The sequence below is a fragment of the Zingiber officinale genome, chromosome 6A (assembly GCF_018446385.1).
Source record: "Zingiber officinale cultivar Zhangliang chromosome 6A, Zo_v1.1, whole genome shotgun sequence".
In the NCBI taxonomy this organism is placed as follows: domain Eukaryota; kingdom Viridiplantae; phylum Streptophyta; class Magnoliopsida; order Zingiberales; family Zingiberaceae; genus Zingiber; species Zingiber officinale.
In genome coordinates this window covers 15,998,027-16,020,101 of record NC_055997.1, presented here as the reverse complement: position 1 = coordinate 16,020,101, position 22,075 = coordinate 15,998,027, and the positions used below count along the sequence as shown (strand labels likewise).

General features: G+C 35.3%; 1 protein-coding gene across 1 annotated transcript in view; it reads right to left on the bottom strand.

The window, feature by feature from the left end:
- The window catches only part of LOC121995941 (dnaJ homolog subfamily C GRV2-like), a 33,728-nt gene extending 13,247 nt beyond the window's left edge, over positions 1-20,481 (bottom strand). The window contains exons 1-15 of the mRNA XM_042549724.1: positions 20,338-20,481; positions 19,599-20,263; positions 18,683-18,916; positions 18,486-18,573; positions 16,940-17,148; positions 15,541-15,642; positions 15,386-15,448; positions 12,962-15,196; positions 9,856-10,218; positions 9,160-9,300; positions 3,217-3,609; positions 2,647-3,135; positions 1,957-2,180; positions 1,522-1,866; positions 1,040-1,334 (exon numbers count right to left, since the gene is read on the bottom strand). Of these exons, the coding sequence (XP_042405658.1) occupies positions 1,040-1,334; positions 1,522-1,866; positions 1,957-2,180; positions 2,647-3,135; positions 3,217-3,609; positions 9,160-9,300; positions 9,856-10,218; positions 12,962-15,196; positions 15,386-15,448; positions 15,541-15,642; positions 16,940-17,148; positions 18,486-18,573; positions 18,683-18,916; positions 19,599-20,102 (5,685 nt within the window). The 5' untranslated portion in view covers positions 20,103-20,263; positions 20,338-20,481. The remainder of the gene's footprint in view (positions 1-1,039; positions 1,335-1,521; positions 1,867-1,956; positions 2,181-2,646; positions 3,136-3,216; positions 3,610-9,159; positions 9,301-9,855; positions 10,219-12,961; positions 15,197-15,385; positions 15,449-15,540; positions 15,643-16,939; positions 17,149-18,485; positions 18,574-18,682; positions 18,917-19,598; positions 20,264-20,337) is intronic.
- Between the last annotated feature and the right edge of the window lie 1,594 nt (positions 20,482-22,075).

The window sequence follows — 22,075 nt, the reverse complement described above, 5'->3', positions numbered from 1 at the left end:
TATTATTGTTCTCTGAATGTATCCTCTATTGAAACTAAATTACTCGCAAATAGTAATGTTATTTATTTTACTTTTCTAACAAGTAAACAATCCATCTATGCTACACTACAGTTTGTTGTATATGTAATTTTTCTGACTACCCAACACTTTGATGCATCATTTGGGTCTAAATAATCTTCCATATAAAGTAAGAACATGTTTGATGTACCTCATGTGCACCATGTATATTTTTTTTTAGAGCTTAGGGTTCATAATTTAGGTTATAGTATTTAAGCTAAAGAAATTTAAAAAAAAAATTACACATGATGCTCACAAGGTGAGCACCATAAGGTAAGTAGGATAACAACCCTCTCTCTCTCTCTCTCTCTCTCTCTATATATATATATATATATAAAGCAAGCTTTAATCTAGAAAAAGATGTCCTACTTGAAACATTTTGTATTATAAAAATATTTAGACCTACTGGGCTTTTCTGTAGATGGAAAAAAGAAAGAAAAGAAAAAGGAATGAGACACTCTGCTGAAAGGAGCAAAACCCCCGTTTAGCCAAAAATGACTAGCCAAAGAGGGAGACCTGAACTTAAACATCCTATGTGAGATTAAAGTTTGAGCAGAGGTCAATTAGACTAATGTGCAAAATGCCCTTCATTCTTGAGCAAATCAACTGTAGGCAAGATACCATGTTGATGAGGGAGAAGCATATCCAGCCTAGAATGACTTGCCCCAAAAACTGGCAACTCAGTTTGGAGGGTGTGCCCCCTTGCATAAGCACTTGAAAACTCCCTACACTATCTCATGCGGAACTAGAGTACGAGCAGAAGTCAGCTTCACTCAATACTGACAACATTATCAATGATTATTAGATTAAATACATTTTCAACAATATAAGAGAGTAAAATATTTCAAGGTAACCAATTCTTCAATAAAAAATATTGTAAAAAGTTGTGGAACCAGTTTACTAGATACTCGAACTTGTATTAGGATCACAGATTCAATTAAATTAAAGATGCAAAGAAAGTTAGAGCGTTAAGAAAATTTACCTCTGGAGTTTCCAAATTTGCGTTTAAATTTAACAGGAGATCCCTAGGTTCCTGACTTTTAAGCATGTTAGCGAGCTTAGGTGTAAGTAAACCCTTGAGTGCATTAGCAGCTAAATCATTACATGGGGTTGGCACTCCATCTTCAGAAACACCGCATAGTTTTGATAAGGCCTGACTTGCGAGTACTGCATGGATATTTTTAGCAATCTGAATACTAGAACCAACACCATGAGCCTCGTTCAAAGCATTCTCTTCTGCTGTAGAATCATACTGTAGAAGAAGTGGTAATAGATACCTGAAAAATGAAGAATTGATTCCATGAATTAAAATAAAAATCTATCGCTACCACTAAATCTTACTTCATGGGGGTGTCAATAACTCATCAACTTATTCCGAGAATGAAATTGGACAAACTTAAAATATTAACATTACTTCCACTAATTCAATGAAATGAATAGAAGGAACTTTGAATGAAATAATACCACAATAGGCCAGCAGAAAGTAAAGCATCCTGTGATCTAGATGATCCACATAAATGAGCTGAAGTCTGGAGAGCTGCATCGACAGCTGCTGAAGCAAATTCTAGTTCAGTACTGTGCACGATATCTTGTATAACACCTCCAACTTTAAGCATTTCAGCCTTTGCCATTTCAAACTGACTCACGACAGAAAAGGTGCGCATTATATTTGTAACAATGATGGCAGATGGTTCATTTGTAGGTGTTGTGGGTTGAACAACACACATGCAACGGGAAAGAAGGGTCGCTAAGAGGGGAATACCACCATCTCTGATAAGCTCTTCACCATTTAGTGAAGATGATGCACACCTGATGTTCAGATTGAAATAATCTTAAGAGCAAAAAACAGAAGAAGATAGATGTAGATGAGAATAAAAGACACAGAATTAGATAAATTACGTCAGCCAAATCAGCTCAGAAGCTGCAATAAGTAGAGGGGCCCTTTCTGATGAGAGAAAATTGTTATCATCCTTATCAATGGTAACAGCGTTGAGCAACATAGGATAACCAGCGTACTTAAATGGCTCCAAGACATCACCATATCGTCTGTACAGGATACACTGCCCTTTCAACAAAAGTAACAACCTCCAAAGTTGTGGACCTTGCAATCCTTGCATGGCTGCCTACAAGCATCAAGTAAACATCTGTTACTTCTTCCTATCATAGAATAATCCAAACCACTGATTCTCAGCATTCTTGCATTGATTCCACATCTAGAATTCTAGGACAATTGCATTAGAAATCCATTCAAGTGCTTTAACCTTTTCAATTAACATAATCTAATATAAGCATACAACTACCTATATTTCATTTATAAACTCCATACTATTACAAGGACAAGATACCAATTATTAGTATCAATTTATACAGATTTCAAAAACTATGGAACATAAATTTCTCACATGAATTTTTTTTCTTGTTAATAGAAAAATACTACATCACAAAGCCAGAGACATCAACATCTCAGTAATCTTGTTTTTGTGTATATTCCAGAATAAACACTTCCTGAAATAGACTTACTATAGCACTTCTAATATGATGGACAAGCTATAAGAAAGTATATAGACGGATCTGGTAAAACTCATGTACCTGCAACCTTTCATAAGCCTTTTGCACAGCAACAAATTTCTCCCTCCCTTCAGGGTTTTTGTCAGGATGATACTTTATTGCTAATTTTCGATATTGCCGTTTAAGCTTTTCTTCATCTATGTTTTCAATCTGACTTGATGTGCCCAAATTACCATTTGCAGTCTCTAAAGATTTTCTGTTCTTATCAATGACAATGTCATCCATGGAGATCTCTAATATTTTGCATGCCGCTTCTTCTGAAAGATCCATTGGACGTCGAGTTAATTCCTCACGCCACATAACCAGCAGTGATTGCAAAAATTCAATATGCTCAACAATGAGCCATTTGGGAAATCTAATCTCATCACACAAGTTTTTGAGGTAATAACGATGGCACCACATTTCATCTTTTAATTCTGGGTAAGTTACTGGGGGCATAGGGGCATAATCATACAAAGAATGACAATGCTGTGATAACTTCTGTGGAAAATCTCCAAGATGCTGCAAAACCTGGAAACATAGAGGAAAGGCAAAGAAAACAATGTCAAGCAAATCAAGTTATACAATAAACATGAAGTTCATATGGTTGACCTGTTGGATTAGGTTTTCTGCTCGCATCTTATGTGTCCATATAATTTCTGGAGTATCAGAATCAGATATCATTGCTGCCGCAAAAGCTGCTGGTCCACTTCGCTCCAGTACATATAACAAGGATTCTGGAAGAAGCCCACCCAGTACACTTCTTTTTGCTAGGGGCAACGATGAGGATACTGCCGCCTCTTCTCCACCATGAAATGCTTGGTGGATATGCGTCACAGAAAAGAGGTGTGCAATTGAATGAAGATTTGATCCAGGATAAGCTAGAGCAAAATAAAAGGCACCAGTGCTGTACAATCGAACCATTGCCTTGGGATTTCTAGTCACAATAGCCTTGAGCAAGGAAGCAGCTGCTTCAACAATGCTTGGTTCACCCATAAGAATAGCCTAAGTGATTTCAGAAAAAAATAATAATATCAGCATTTGCTCAATTGTAAATCCTTATTTGCATGTCAATGCTACCTTCAACAAAAACAAACTATCATATCTAGCCATCTGCAAACTGAACACAGAACCATGAAATAAAGGTTTTATCCATAAAAGCATGTGGAGAAAATGTGTTTCAAGTTAACTTATGCAGTCTGATATTTTAAATGGTTATGTGGGTGATGTGTATCTATATAGAAAGAGAGAAATAAGATAGATAGAACTAATATTATAACAACAATAATATACATAACAAGTCAAAAAAAAATGTGAGTGTGTGTCTACTATATAATATACTAAAATAATCAATGTAATCAAGCAATCTAACTAAAACATACCTTTAGCACTGGAAATTAAATTAATCATCTTTAGCAATTCAACATCAAGTTGTGTTTAATAATTTATCCCAACAATTTGGGGATAGCTGCATTATTCTTGTCCCTCCATTGTCCTCTATTCAAGGCTATCTCACTAGTAATATTTAAATCAATAAAATAATTTTGTATTGTATTTTGTCTAACACTTTAATTGGAACTTTCTCTACCTCCTACACCTTCATTCTAAGAGATTAAACTATTCTAACTATAGAATCAATCGCCTTCAAACATGTCCATACAATCACAACTAATTCTCCCTGCTTTATCTATTTACTAGAGCTTCCATGATTTACTATATCCTTTCTAATAACTCTGCACATTCTTAACATTCTCATAACTGCTATACTAAATTTTTGTAAGTGTTTTTTCTAACAACCCAACACTCCGTACATAAGTAAGGTTAGCTGTACCACAAGCAATTTGTAATTTTATAAAAGACAATTGCTATATGAATTTAAGAAACATTAAAATCATAAACACATACATATAGCGTGAAACCAACTAACCCAATCCCTAAACAAGAAAATTTCCATGTTGACCAAAGAAGCACATATAACATGCTTCTTCTCTCTCTATCTAGCAAAACTAGGTTAATTATATCAATACTAACTCAAGACATGAGTTGGTATTTCAACAAGCTAGAAATTGGTTTAGCTAGTACAAACCTTTGCAACCATGAACGACCACAACATCTTATTATAAGGCTTTTTGTAAAACAATGTATTAAATAAGGAACTAATTGCCCAAGTTTGATGGTTCGCCTTAACATGATATTTTTAAAACTTCTACATATTAAAAAGAGTCAAGCGACTATAAACTTATGTACTCTTGGAAAACTAGAGCTAGCTTCCTGAAAACTACCAGACTAAAAAGAAAATAACAAAATGATGCCCCAGAAGTGCAATTGGTAAAGAAAATTAGTTGTCAACTTAAAGTCAAGGCTTCTACTAACTTGCATTTCACTTGAAGTCAGGTAATTTACCAAACTTGGATGATCTTTTGAGTGAATTGTGTAGTAAAAAATGGAACCTGAACAAGAAAAGTGTTCTTGAAATTTATTTCTCAAACAAATGAATTTTTGCTTATAGCTAGCTTATGTAGCACATTTGAGAAAACAAATATTTACATTTAAACAGTTAATAGACTCAAGTAAACATCCTTGTATAAGAAAAGTATTATAGGATATAAAAGAAGAAAATAATTAAACCACTTCTATTGATGGGGATAAACAAAGATGTCCCTTTAACTACATATGATAATCAATCACATATTTTAAATATGTATGTATTTACGCAGCTACTCTAGTTTTAAACTTCCACAACACACACACACACACACACACATTTATCAGATAGGAAAACAGAAAAACTCAATGTAACTCAATCTCTAAGAACACTATACTTAAAAGGCCAAGAAATATTTGTTTTACAAACTTAAGAAAAAAATGTCCTATCCTATGAAACATCTGAATATATATGATGAAACAGACATGAACGCAGAAGAAGGAACACTATGCAGATATTAATGTAGTCAACACACACACACACACACACATTTATCAGATAGGAAAACAGAAAAACTCAATGTAACTCAATCTCTAAGAACACTAGACTTGAAAGGCCAAGAAATATTTGTTTTACAAACTTAAGAAAAAAATGTCCTATCCTATGAAACATCTGAATATATATGATGAAACAGACATGAACGCAGAAGAAGGAACAATATGCAGATATTAATGTAGTCATTTATTCTGATGACCTACACCAATCACTTTGCATGACTTGAAGCTTTGAATAGAAGCAAAAAGGGAAGAAAGATGATCCAATAATCAAGAATTTGGTCATTAAAGATTCTCAACAGCAAAAGAGTTTTGGTTAGTGTGATGATAGAAAGAAATTAAATGGAACTCTTTGGTAGGAAAAAAGCAAAGGAAAATTGTTAAGGTAAGTTGAGCTTGTAAATGACCAAACCTTTCTTCATAAATTTGTTTCCAGATTGGATTTACTCCCTCTAACCTTCATAAGCTTTTTGTCTCCATCTCTACGTAAGGTAATTAGTACTTGGTGTAAGTTATGCCGACTGTAACGTCTCGGCAAAGACCGCTACATCTCCAGAACTCGGGTGTAGTGATAAATATGCAAGAGTTCGCGTTACATAGTCCGACTGTAACGTCTCAGCAAGGACCGCTACATCTCCATGAGAACTTGGGTGTAGTGTTAAATAGGCAAAAGTTCTCACACCATAGGTTAGATAAAAACAAATATGATAGGAAAACTAATAATCTAAGATTTGGAACATGGAATATAGAAACTCTCACTGGTAAATCAATGGAGGTAGTAGATATGATGATTAGGAGAAAAATTAGTATTTTGTGTGTACAAGAGACAAAATGGATAGGCGAGAAGGCAAAGATGATAGAGAACTCGGGTTTTAAATTATGGTACACTGGAAAGAGTAAAGCAAGAAATGGAGTGGGTATCATTGTAGATAATTTGTTAAAGGATGAAGTTGTAGGAGTAGTTAGAAAAGGAGATAGAATTATAGCCCTTAAGATAATAGTGGCGAAAGAAACTATGAACATAATTAGCGTATATGCACCACAAGTAGGATTAGATGAAGCTACCAAATCAAGGTTTTGGGAGGACTTAGATGAAATATTACAAAATATTCCACCAAATGAAATGATTTTAATAGGAGGTGATCTAAATGGGCATGTCGGAGTGAAAAATGAGGAATATGAGAGAGTACATGGGAGTTATGGGTTTGGAACGAGGAATGAGGAAGGGAAAACTATATTAGATTTTGCAATAGCATATGACCTTATATTAGCTAATACGTTTTTTAAACAAAAAGAAGAACACTTAGTCACATTCAAAAGTGAGAATAATAAATCGCAAATTGACTTTCTTATGGTTAGGAAGAAGGATAGAAAGATTTGTAAAGATTGCAAAGTCATCCCAGGAGAAAGCTTAACTACCCAACATAGAGTAGCAGTGTTGGATATAAGCCTCAAACATAGTATCAATAGAAAGAATATATACAATTCCTAGAATTAAGTGGTAGAAGTTAAAGGATGAGAAACAAAATATATTTAAGAAGAAGGTAGAAGTACAAGCATTAGGTGAAATATACGATGACTCTAATACAACATGGAATAAGATGGTATCAAAGTTGAAAATAGTAGCTAAGAGTGTACTTGGTGAGTCAAAGGGACATGCACCACTAAGTAAAGAATCTTGGTGGTGGAATGAGAAAGTACAAGAGAAAGTGAAGGAAAAACTAATAGCTTATAAGAAATTATATATTTGTAAGAATGAGGAAAACTTAAAAAAATATACAATAGCCAAGAAAGAAGCTAAGAAAGTAGTGAGTGAAGCAAAAAATGAAACTTTTGAACAGTTATATAAAAAATTGGATACAAAAGAAGGGGAAAAAGATATTTATAGAATAGCTAAAGTGAGAGAAAGGAAAACAAGAGATCTTAGCCAAATAAAATGTATTAAACATGAATGTAATAGGGTATTAGTAAATGATGGAGAAATAAAAGAGCGGTGGAAGAGGTATTTTCATCAACTTTTTAATGAAGGTTTAGGTGACCAACTTAACTTAGGTAATTTAATTAGGTCAAATGAGCATAGAAATTTTAATTTTAATTCAAACTTCGCTCATGATGATCGGTAATGGCCGTAAGCCCGGATGATATTCCAATAGAGGTATGGAAGTGCTTAGGGAAACAAGGTATTGAATGGCTTACAAAATTATTTAATATGATATCGAAACGAAAAGATGTCTAATGGAGAATAAGTACTCTTGTTCCCTTATATAAAAACAAGGGAGACATACAAAATTGTCAGAACTATAGGGGTATTAAACTAATGAGTTATACTATGAAACTTTGGGAAAAAGTAATAGAAAAGATTAAGAAAGAAGACCATGTGACCAAAAATCAATTTGGGTTTACATCTCCTCATACAATTAATTGAAAAATATCGGGAGCAAAAGCAAGATCTACATATGGTATTCATCGACTTTGAAAAAGCTTATGATAGAGTCCTAAGAGAAATTATATGGAGAGTTCTAGAAAAGAAAGGTGTTAACGTGTGTATATTGAAATAATTAAGTATATGTATGAAAATGCAATGATCAGAGTAAAGACTCTAGGCTGATTAACCGAAGTTTTTCCTATAAAGATAAGATTGCATCAAGCATCAACTCCTTATTTTTTTCACTAATCAATAATCATGCATAAACTCACTAGGCACATCTAAGACACGATACCATAGTGCATGTTGTTTACGGATGATATTATTTTGGTAGATGAGACACGTGAAGGAGTAAATGTTAAACTATGGAATTTAAATTTAGCAATATTGAAGTAATGAAACAATTGTTAAGATAGGAGAGGACGAGTTGAACCCGAGATTTAAATATTTAGGATCATTTTATAAAATGATGGAGGATTGAGAGAGACGTACATAGAATACAAGCGGGATGGGTGAAATGGAGGGGAGCGGCGTGTGTTAATGTAAAGTACCTCTTAAACTTAAAGGTAAGTTCTATAAAACCGCAGCTAGACCTACTATGTTATATGGAGCTAAATGAGAGTTGCAGAGATGAGGATGTTAAGGTGGATGTGTGGACATACAAAGATGGACAAAATAAGGAATGAGAGCATTAGAGAGAGAGAGTCGGAGTTGCATCTATTGAGGACAAACTCCGAGAGACACGTTTAAGATGGTACGGACATGTACTTAGACGACCAATAAATGCTCCAGTTAGGCGATGTGAAACTATGATAAACATGCATATCAAACGAGGAAGAGTAAGACCAAAAAAGACTTGGTTAGCAACAAAAAAACAAGATAAAATTTATTTAAATATAGATGATGATATAATAGGAGATAGAGCTCAATGGCGTAAAAGGATTCATACAGCCGACCCCACCTAGTGGGAAAAAGCTTGGTTGTTATTGTTGTTGTTGGGTTTTCTGACTTTGAATATTTTTATTTAGAATTTTATTAGTTCAGTAAGGAATCAAATAAAAGTATGAATGAATAACACAGAATGCCATTAAAAGATAATGGACAAAACCAGTGTCTATGTGGTGCCTGGCTATCTAGCATTAAGAAATTACCTGAGCAATATGTGGAAGGCAACGAGGACTAGACAAAATTCGCTTCACCCTTGGTGTTGGCGTCACAATCTCTCCAGCATCATCAAGATCAGATCGTGCAGATACCATACTGTGCAATATAGCTAAAGCAGCCTCTCCCACCTGAATATAAAGAAAATTTCAGCAAACTATATATCGTCATCAAGATGAATTTATTTCCCACCAATAAACTGTCTCTAAGTTGTAAAATTGCTACAGCTTGAAGATTTGTCCTTCAGACTTTTTGCTAGAAACATGCATGCCAAACTCTAAGGTATTTAAGAAACAAACAACAACCACTTGAATATAACAATAAGTCACTTCACTACATATATGGGCTGGAATAGATAATAGGACGATCAGGATAAAATGGAAGCATTAAATGCCAATTCTAAATGGTTACAAACACAATATCCCAACACAAACAGAATTTGCATGTAATAAATATCAAGAAATAAGAGATGCAGATGCAAATAAACTACTTAGTTTGGTAAGCATCAAATAGCATATTCATCACAAATCATACATGAAAAAACCAGAAAAATTGGCATTGCCTGCAACATGTAGATGAAAATATCACAGTTCAAGGCTCCCCATGCTTCTATACAGTTTCAAGATGTGTTAGTTTAAACAAGAATCTTAACCACTAATTCTCATGAGCAAAATAGAATTACTTGCCTGAATTGGAGTTAAAACAGGAACCCGAACAGCAAGTGCCCAACGCAGTTCTCGAATGTCACGCAAACGTTTCCAGTCAGCCATGCCAGAAGCCCAACACTTGGTAGTCCAATCAATATTTTTCTTGGACCAAAACCTTCTGATTGCATCTTTCTCCATCGGCCCTACTTTTGCTCCATCCTTGTCGATAAACATCCATTCCTTAAGAGGTTCCATAAAAGCAGTAGCAGCAATCAGATTGGATTGCAAAGGAATAGAAGTCCTCTCAGAAGCCTCATGAGCTGCAGTTAGGAGATCAACAGCTAAAACACAACCACCCACTAGAACACATGCTTCCACATTTGATAGATCCTTCATTAAGACCTGCAGGAAAAGCTAAAAGTTGGTCAAACATACTCAGAAAATAGCATTCAGAGAAAGGACAAATTTCACAAACATGAGAGCTAGAAGCTCAGTCCTATTAGCTTTCAAAACCTAGTATTGGAGTACAAAAACAAGCATCACAGATCATATTAATGACTACTGCATATAATGCACAACTCTAATGAAATACCAGTACAACTATCACGGGTAGCTCAAACGCATTGAGGATGATTTGAGTTGGACCATTTTTCAGAATCTTTTATGTAAGCCAATCTCCATGTATCAGTGGAGACGTCCACTAACAAGCGAGCTACTCTTTCAGTTGATTTCATTCATTGTCTCATTTCATTAAAACATAATAAAATGAGAATTAAAATCAATATTTCGTTGCTTTGCCAAGTAAAAGAAACTTGGAAAGGACAAAATGTGGCACAAATACAAAAAAAAAAAAAACCCAAGAAGCTGACAATATAAGTATATAAACAGGAATTCTTAGTCCATAACAGCAAACTAGTATAGCATTGGGATATAGATAGATAACAGCATATTTGGTCCAAGGATTGCCTTCTGGTAGAATTCTTTCCAGCAGATGGTAGTCTGATTCTATACCTATCTCTGCAATAATATTGTCACTCATTGTTATGGAAGTGATACACTTGGCCACAGTGAAGAACCACATTGCACATTGCACATTGCATATACAATAGCAGCAATGTTTTGTGTGAGGGCCCATATGCAATTGGTTAACAGATGAGTCCAAATCAAATTGATTGAGTTAAATTCAACCAAACAAAAAAAGTTTGATTAAATTTGCCTCTAACCATGATACAAGGAGAGATACCGAAAAAGAATGAAGCAAGCAATGAGCAATTTAGCATGAGTATAATGGGAATATTTTTTAGTAAATTCTCTCTTAGAGGAAAGCAATTTGTAATCTTTTTTAATCAACAACATATAGTTTGATATAATTGCAAGCGTTAAACACTTTAGGTACAAGTACAATGTAAATATTTTGTAAGCAAGCTCTCTCTTAAAGAAAAGCAATACTTGTAAATTGTAATAATTTTTTATTAACAATATATTGTCAAATATAGTTGCAAGCATTAAACACTTTAATTTTAACATGAGTATTTTTATAGTGATTTTGAGATTGATTGATTAGAATTTGTATTAGGTAGATGTATAAGTTTATTTATGTAGATTGCTTAAGCAAACTAAAACAAATTATATCAAATTAGAAAAATAAAAATAATAATAAAACATATGCATTGTTTAGGTTAATTAATCTTATAGAAGTAAATTTAAAAATATTTTTCTAAACATATCCTGATTATGTTATCAAAATAATTGGTAAACACATTGAATTTTGTCCCCATATATGCCTTCACCATTATTTGAAACTTTGTATTACACGAGCAGATACGGTCAAAATTTATTAGTTTGCCTAGGGGCCAATAGACATAATTAGATGTCATGGTCGTTCTAACTCGATTGATCATTAGCAAACATACCGCATCATATCATGTGTTTGTTGGGCATGGTTAGACCACCTTCAAATGTTGGAATTGCTTTCATGACTTGACCAAAGACCAAGTAGCCATAGATGTGCTATTAATTCTAGGTTGCGTACTTGTTTAACAATTTTTTCAGGTTACAAAATAGCAAAAGTGATAGATGTAAATTTCACTAGTCTCGTTTTATTGATTTTCTCATTACTCATTTTAATATTTAAATGATTTTTTTCATTACTATTGTATTGCAATCTAACTTCCTTTGAACTCTATAAACTGTTGTAGTTCCTAGTTGAGACCTCATTGAGAAATTAGTTTCTATTCTTTATTAAAAAAATTTTAAAATACACATTGGGTAGTACAACTATAGAAAATCCTATGTGGATATTCTACATAGGAGTCATCTTTCTTATATGATATGAATCTGATGTTAAGATATTTTGGAATTCAATGGGTTACTCAGTTTTGTTTATGAACTTATACTTAGAATCCTATTTGAGTTTTTTTAGTTTAGGTTCTACAGGACAGGAGCTGGTGGGTGGTGAAAGATTGTTAACATTTCTTTTCAGAAGTAGCATTTATCATGTTGTGCAACTTGCTTTCCAGGTTATGTTTGTTTTATCTGTATCTATTTGTATGAATGTCAAGCAACTAGAAAAACATATGATTTTTCTGTTTCATTCTTGCAAGAATGCAAGTGTTTCTTTGTTTATTTGCATGAGTACGCTTTCTAACCAGGTTTAAAGTTTATTTAGGCTCCGGCCTGTAGAAGGCAATCCACAGAACAATTATACTACTTTCCTGCAATAACCCAATGCTATAATAGTCTGTCCACTATTATGAACCAAATACGCACTTTCCAGCTATAGCCCAATGCTATAGTAGTCTGTCCACTGTTATGAACTTATATACATACATTTTCAACTTTTATTCAGTTTTGAAGGAATATTACATAAAAACTTAAACACATTATCCTTTTCCAAAAGAAGAGAAGTAGAGCCGATAGTTAAGCTATGTAAACCTGTTCTATTATCATTCTAGTAAGGCAAACAAATATGAATGCCACACTTTTAATGGAACCTGCAATACTGATGGATCTTGGATGTCAAAGAACTTTGGTTTTTTCTTCTATAATCATATAAAGAATAAATAGATTCATAAAAACTAAGGAAGCAAATCGGTTGATGACTAAATATAGTACAGTAACAGTGTTCTCGAGTTAGTGAAACCACCTTTAAAAGTAACAGTAATCGGTGCCTCAATGCTCGATCATCTGTTCGGTCCAACAGGACAGTAATGTGAGCTGTACCATCAAAATGCCCAATGGTTTTGTAATTTTGTTCATACACAATGGACATTGCCCTTGCACAAAGCTCTCGAACAGCAGAACCTCCTCCTCCACCAAAACCATCTAATCTTCCCATATCACACCAATCATCTGATGATCCCAACTCATCAGGAATAGCACCATCAACGATAAGCCCAGTGTCTGCATCACATAAGAAACGATGGTACAATGCTCGGAAAAAGGCAACAGGGTCGCGCAAAGGAAAGTCTTGTGCTCCACAGCTGCTTCCACTTTCAAGCAGCAAACGCAGATAATACTGTCCAACACAGACTTCTTTTGATAAGCTGGGGTAGCTCACTAAAAATTCTGCATAATTCCATGAAATCTTAGGTGCATTATCCTGTCCATTATTCACTTCAAGAATAGCACCTTCAGGAAGAATATCCTCTGTTCGCTCCTTTTCAACATCCAGTTTATGAACTTCTGCTTGCAAAGCCTCACGAAGCTCTTGTCTAGTCCGTTCATTCCATATTAGATCAGCACGATTGTGATCTAGACCAAATGCTCTCCAGAATCCATACCAATTGCATAACAGCCTACCTGATCCAACAGGTGTGTTTTCTACGACTACCTGTGCTGGGGCAGCAAATTCAGGATTCATGAAACCAACAGAGTTTGCAGAATCAACCGAAATAGAAGCATTCAGATCTATTTTTTGTGTTGTAGGTACTTGATAAACATGATCAACATCAACGATCCCCGAAGCAGCATTATGCTGAACCCCATATGTGAGTTCACTGGGATGGCTTACGCCAGGGTTAGCAAATGGAGAAACCAAATACTGTCCCAAGTTTGATTCTTGGAAAGGTTTCAGATTTATTTGTGTCGCCACTGAAGCATTAGTTGAATCACCATCTTGAATATTTTGAAAAGAATGCGTCCCAGGTTCCTGAGGCATAATAGCTCCTCCAAAATTAGATTTCCTCTGCTGAAATATGCGCCTTTGTCTTCTCTTCGTTAAAGGTACTTCTTCGTTTAATTGGTTCTGATCTTCAGAAGCAGCATCTATTCGTGTGTGCAAATAAGCAACAAGCCCAGGAGGAATAACTCTTGAAAGCAAATCAAGAGCGGGTTGATAAGAATCTGCCCAAAGTGCTACAAGTTGTCGACTAACATCACGGCGCTCCCTAGTAACAATAAAAAAGGCATGCAGCAAGTGCCTCAAAAGAGCACCATCTCTTAAGGCAGCATCACGCATAGATTCTGCTGCAATTGCATCCTCCTCTGCTATAGTACGCATGATGACAGCTACTGTCTCTCTCACACTTTCTGCAGGGTGCCCAAATAATGCAAACAAGCGACGACGTAAACCTGCAACCTGACGTAGCAATTCAACAAAAGTAGTGTGCTGAGTCGTTTCACCTTGTGGTTCACAAAGCATAGCTTCAAGAACTTCCACAACTGACATGGAGAACAATGGAGAAACAGATGCAGGTTTTAATCTATTTACAAGAACAGTCACAGAATTTTGATGTGCGAATAAGACAGATTTAGTATGCATATAAGTGGCATGTGTCTCTCCTTTTGAGTCGACCAATATACTGGAATCACCAGGACCACCACCTATAAGCATTGATACCAATCCGGCTGCTTCAGCTGCTACACCTTCTGACCCATTTCTTAGTAAACCCATTATTCTTGCAACTGCAGCAGGAAACGATATAAGATGAGATGCTGCAGCTCTGGATATAAGTATCCTTCGTAAGCATGCAATGAACCCAATGATTGTAGCTGCTGCTTTGGGAGACAGAGGGGGAAGTGGAGGAGCATCCGGAGGAAGGGTTGGTGTGGCTGGAAGCATTGTGATCAATGCCATTAAGACTACCTCAGGCACTTCAAGATTAGGAGGCACTCCACTATATGCTATACAAGCGTTAAATTCCCTTATTCTGCGCCATAACCTAGCTCTTGAGCCAGGGATTGTACCTGCTTCACCAACAGCATCTTTTGCAGCTGCAGCTAAATGTTTCAAGTGCATGGATGCAGTTTCCATATCAGAAACAGGATTCCGTTGACTAAGAGGAAGCAGCCGCGTCTGAAGATTAAAACAAGCACAAGGAGGATCTATACGGTGACCAGGCATGGTCAATCTTGGCAATATAGGAACTGGACTCTGGCTCTGCATGATGAGAATCAATCAGATTATGTGGTAGAGTCTCCTTTCTTAGATTTAAAGAGCAACTAGTAAGAGATGATCAAACTAGATACATGGTGGAGAGACCAAAAAAAATAAAGCAAGCTGATAGCTTCAGAATCCTTTCACATTAGACAAAAATTAGGACTTGGGTGGAAAAATAACTCCGCAAACCTCTGATTGCAGAACATCACGCAATGCTGCCAGTAAGTTGTCACGAGAAGTGCTTGCATAGACCTAATTTAAGTAGCATATGAGAAAATTACAAAAGAAACATATATGTTTGTAAAACTACAGTTTCTAACACACACCCAAACAAGATTACTTACATGAACAGGACATCCATCACTGAACTCAACTGCAAACATCTGTGGTTCTTCAGAAAACCGAACAAGAGAACTTACAACAGAAAGAGGACGAATAATGACAGCCTGCAAAATCCAAATTTGCTAATATTGTAATCCAGACAAATAGTTCAAACAAGGAATTCTAGGTATCATACTAGGTATAGAGATGGTTTTAAGAAGCATTCCAGGCAGACCCATAACTATGTATGAAATAGGAGATATCCATATCCATTTGGCTATTGAAGGTGGGCTATATGCATTGCAGGTAGTCCACTATGCAGCAACTCAAACAAATGCAATTCCAGTACATCTAAACTGCATTGGATAGAACCAGACAAAATCAAATCATTATTTTGTTTGATTTGACTTTTTGTTGGCTATCTAGTATTTACATAGAATTCAACTAAGGTAGATAATTGTCATTACTCATGTTATATTATATGTAATGGCGAGCAACCATAGACCCATAGCCAAATGAAGCATTGATTGCCCTAAAAAAGATCAAATTTTCATTTTTGCGCCGAGAATAACCCTTTTGCATAAATTATCTTGTAGGGCCCTTATTCTAAGATACTCCCAATGCCCTCCCCTAACCCTCGTTCAGAATTATTTTTTAGCAAAAACTTGATTGACTGTCAAAAAAGGGAAAACAAAAAGGTAGTGCATCCTAAAATTAAATAACATCTTTTGGTACTCAAGCAAGATTAAACCAAAAGTTGGTTGAGTGCCAAAATAGAGCTAAACTGTAGTCAATCTGACCGATAAAATGTTATTTATAGTCAAATGACAGATTTCTGGTGACTGTTATAAGCATCCAACAATATTTGGCACTAAAGCTTGATATGCGATGCTAGAGGTACATTTGGTATCCTTAGTGCATGTTGTGACTATTTGTCAACCCTACTGAAATTTACACATCATTATCTAAACTTTGATTCTAGAAATCGCATCAGAGGCCCTAAATAATCATAAGATGCATCATGTTTTTCCTTTTCCTTTTTCTTTTGGGCACTTAAAAGCTTGGTTCCATAAAAGGATTGGGCTGATGATAATTTAGAAAAGGGGGTCTAGGTGGGTAATTTATGGCAAAAAAGTCTTTTCAGGCAAAAACCAAAAATAAGGAACTTTAGGGTGATTTCCCAATTGATTGAATCGACATACAAATACAATGTTAATTATGGATTTTATAAGTTGTTTTACAATATGGATTAAATATGCTCCCACACATGTGCACACATACTACATTTGTGTTATGCAGCAGGGATCTGCATAACACCTGCATACATATGTTTTTAAACTTAGCTTCCCAATTAAACAAGGAACTATTTCATTGCAGATATATAAGTTGGCCATGTCAAATAGTTCAATGCCATCTAAGTACCTCATAGTTATCTGGGCGTCTTTCAATAATTGCAAGTTTAGTGAGAATCAACTGCCGAGATACAGAATCCCCTTGTTCTCCAAGGCCTCCTTTTGGTCCAATTCCAAGATTTGGACTCTCAACATTAGCTGTGCCCTTTGCAGCAGAACGCAACCTTGTTACTGACCATTCCCCATAAGGGTTGTCATTTGCTCCAACTGCCTCCTTTGCTGTAAGACAAGTATACTATTGAAAAAATTAAACTACAATGATAATGTTTATTTATTGGACTAGAGAAAGCAACATACAGATGCAAATCATAAAATGATTCCAATAGATTTCATTATTCATTATTGCAAGAAGAAAAAAAAGGACCTTCATCAAATTATAATGCCCAAAAACCCATCAAAGGTAAACAAAAAGTACGGAATCCTAAAATCCATGAAAGTCATTTGCTCCTCCAGAATAGTATATTTATTCAAGTAATAGAACAAAAATGAATTAGACCCGCATGGTTAATTAGAACACATATGATTCAAACAGATGAACCAGTAATTCATTTGCTAGCCATCATGATATATTGATATGTGAAGGCAATATGTGGTTGAGCCCTTACATAATGCACATTGTAGGCAGATGCATATGTAGTATATTGACAATGATGTAGAACATATGAACTCACATCTACTAAGACAAAATAGAACCCACATGGTTCCAACAGATGTACCAATAAATCATTGGCCAACAACAAATCATTGGCCAATGATCCTGACATGTGTAGGCAATATGCGGTTGAGCCCCTGCATGATGCATATTGTATGCAATATGTGGTCCATATTTTTTCAACAAATAATATTAGCTACATTGACAATGATGTAGAACAACAGCATGTGTCAGAAAATCTATGAGCTTACATCTATTAATATAATATATGAAATTAATAAATTAAATTATCAATGTAAAGAAAATTTATATTTATCAGTAAACTAATAAATTAATCATTTTAAGCAATGCATTAACTTCCTACAAAATATTTTGCATATGAATCTAAGCAATACCTGTAATACAAACACATACAACAAAGAAAACTATCATATCATTGTTGTTTGGACATCCCTTCTAATGAAGAAGATAGTAAGAAATTTAGATAGGGCAGAATGGACCATTCATTTACAACCTTTTCAACTAAGATAAGTGTAAATTGAATTGAGCTACTTAAGTAATTTGCAACATTAGTCTTTTCATTTATAATTTTCTTTAAAAAAATAGTCACTTGTTCAATCCAACAAAAGCAGCACGTTAACATACAAACAAATAGCAAAACAAAACAGTGCATCTGTTTCAGAATCAATGACGCTTGGTCTGTGATTGTCTGGCTATGAGCCCTCTGAACATTGTATCATGCCCTAGTGAGTAAAACAAACCAATTTTATTTTTTATTTTAATTACATGTGCATGCCTTGAGTAATCTAGATAAGATTCATTTTAAATTCAAAGGTTCATATAAAGGACTTCAAGTACATGCTAATAAGAAAACAAGAGGTTTAGAGGATTATCAAGAGTCTACCTCTTTTGTTTAAAAAATCCACGACAGTCATCTTCTGAGAACTGTCAACAGACAACGACAACCCAACAGTAGTTTTTGCAGTTTTAGTCTGCCAAGATATCAGACACAATTCCATAAAAAAATTGATCGTATATTTGACAATACCAAAGACCCAAAGGAAATGGGAGGAAACAGCATTCTGTAGGAAACAGTGTTACCAGGTATGATACAATTGCAGAATTAGAAGTTCCAGAGGCAGCTCTAAAGGCTTTACTTTTTCTCCCATACAGGGGGCATAAAACAAACCCTCCCCAATCTGAACTGCTATTTCCATAACTGTCTGTGAGGAGTATGATTGGGGGAGAATCCATGTCCCTAAAATCCAAACACCACCGAGGATCTCCAGACTGTCCTTCAATAACTTCAACGCCAGTAGCTGTAACCTTCAATTTCTGTAGGACATAGATTGCAGTGATGTGAAGGAAACACTATGATTGCCAAACAATTATCACATTCTATAGTGCAGAAACAAAGTTTTTTTGTTGAACTATAATTATTTTACAAATCTGAGTTTCTTCATTTAGAAATCAACACGATACAAGCAGCCCAAGTTAGCATAAAAAGCTATGTCGTGGTAGACACCAGGAGAAATACTATCCAACATTTACCAGGTTCATAGCAAGCGTTTTATTAGACTGTAAAAAAAAGATAAAGCTTTGTAACCTCCCAATCAACACAATCATCACTTAGAAAATCAATACCAATCAAGAATCTAACAGAAACATATGATTATTGTACTCGGACATTGGATTTTAGATATGTAAACAATGTCTAACAATTCTGAGTTAGAAGCAGTCTTAGAAGTGTCAACCAGAAATTGTAATAAGATCACTCTACATCAGACAGTATAAACAACATAGTAACGCCCTTGAGTATTGGGCAAGAACAAACAGCAGATAGAGTAATCTTAGAAGCAGTCTTAAAAGTGTCAAACAGAAATTGTAATAAGATGACTCTACATCAGACAGTATAAACAACATAGTAACGCCCTTGAATATTGGGTAAGCACAAACAGAAGATAGAGCATTCAGCTAACTATTCCCCGTGATCATATAGCTAAGAATTCGAACTTACATATGGAACCCATGTGGAAGTCCTTCTCCGTAGATGAAGCACTGGGAATTCCATGATCGGTCCCAACTTACCCCACCTGAGACGGTGCAACAGTGTCAGGACGCTCGCCCTAAACCTCGACGAGAACTTCATAGCCTTGAACTTCCCCTTCCCATCTGTCCGTACGCTAACGGTGAACTCCTGCGAGCCGATATCATCTCCCCGCCCCGACACAGGAGCCGCCCCCTCGAAATCTTCCAGCGCATCGTAAGAATTGGTGACAACCAGCGTGGTAGGATCCAGCGTTATGATGGCGGAGCTGGAAATGCACAAGATTCGCTTGTACCGGCCGCGCCACGAGTGTTTGACCACCATGTACCGAGCCAAGTACTCTGGCTCCTCGGGGACGGCGGGACCAGCGGGGGCAGCAACCAGCGCTGGAGATGGCTCCAGATGAGGCGCCGGATGGTGATGGTGGTCTACTGACGGGGAGGCGGTGGTGGCGTAGCGGCTGACGAAATCCATAGGGGGCGGGGGGAGGGACTCTAGGTATCGGGTGCGCTGCGCATTAGGCAAGAAGGGGAAGAGCCGTGAGCCCGCGTTCGCGTGGAACGGGCCGTGGCGTGACTGAGTCGCACCCAGCGCTGCCGATCTCTGGCGAGGCCTTCTTGGATATTCTTGTGCTCCTGCGCCGCCTCGTGGATCGGTGGATCAGCTTCTTAAATAAAAACAAAAAACAAAAACAGATAACAGGATCGACCTCTTCTTCACGCCACCTTCGCCCTCCGCGATCTCGTCGACGGCGTTGGGGAATCCGGTGGGAATGGAAGTTGCAATCGTCGGCGGAGGTGATCGAAGGTGTGTCGAGAGCTGGAGATGTAAACGGGGTCTTACTGATTGGGAACCAGTTATCATTCTTATTCCATTTATTATTTTTAAATTCGTATTATTATTTTTTTTCTCACGCCAATAAATATTGTTTAATAAAAAATATTAAACTGGGTTTTCGATAGGCTTTTATATTGCCACATATAAAAGCCTATCGAATAGTTAAAAAAATCTTTATATCTAGTATCTTATTCCTTCTTTAAATTATATAATAATATTTTTCCAAATTTAAAAAATATATTTTATTTTCTAAATATTATAAAAAAATGAAATAAAAAAATTAATATATATAGTGTATTGAAAAAGTAAATGTTTAGTAATTTTTTTAACTTAAATTATATATTTAATTTGATGTGAATGAATTTGGAATTCATATGTCCCTATGTCTCTTTGTTAATCAGACGGTCAAGATATTTTTAAAATGTATATAATATCTCTTTTGATGTGCACATTATCCTTCAAATGTAATTTAGTCTATCCAATTAATGAGTGGGACAAAAGGGAAAGAGGATCCGAACTCATGTGAATGCACTAAGAATGGATGATCAATTTATGCGTCATTTTGTGTTGTGTCAAATCAAACACGGCGTTAATAACCATTGGTCTAATTGGCGTGTGTCAAGCCAAACAGTTTAGGCTTATGTCTCATTGGCTTATGCTCGGATTTGGTAAGCTCCCAATTAACTTGTGCTCTATCTTTAAATAAAATTATATAAGAGAATAAAAGTGTATAAATTTTAAAAAATTATAAAAGAGAAATATAAAATATCAGAAATAATTCTTAAAAATTATTTTTTTCAAATTTCTAGAGTATTTTTTATTTTTTTAATAAAATAAAGGCACCTTATAAAAAATTTAAAAAAAATTATTCCTAAAATTTCTTATTCTAATATTATTACATAATTAATCAAAATCATTATAATAAGAAGTTTAACTAAAATTTAGTTTATAAAATAATTTTAATTAAAAATAATTTTGAATGTAGGCATGTTTTTTAATTCACCTAAAAATTAACTAAATAATTTATAATCATTCATTTTTTGTTTATAATCTAAGTCAAACTAATTTTAAAGATGATCGATGATACTAACAAATTTTCTATCAGTATAAGTTTGAAAGTATAAATAATAATCTATATAATATGGCCAATAAAAAAATTATGTTTATCATGATGATAAAAAATGACTATGCTCGTTTTAGTGCTCTGTCAATTTATATCAGGGTCAATACGGAGGAGGTAAATCACGGATGACTACTAACATTTGGAATAGTGATTGACGCATGAGAGAAACATTTATTTCGACTATGTCGAGATTTAAATCTCAGATCTTATAGTAGCAGCACCTCATACATTAGTCACTAAACCGTTCCGAGAAAACAAAATTATATTTATCACTACATCATAATCCAGAGCATAAATTCAACTTTCTATAGAGATAAATCAGTCACGTTAAATGTTAAATTAAATCAAATGAATATGTGCCCTTTTATTTTTTTATTCACGTAGCAAATGGTGATTCACTTGCCTCCTACGCCCGTGCCAACCCATCCCTAGGTCAACACGGTGGAGATAAATCATAGCTGACTACTAGCCATTAGTGCAAATGGCT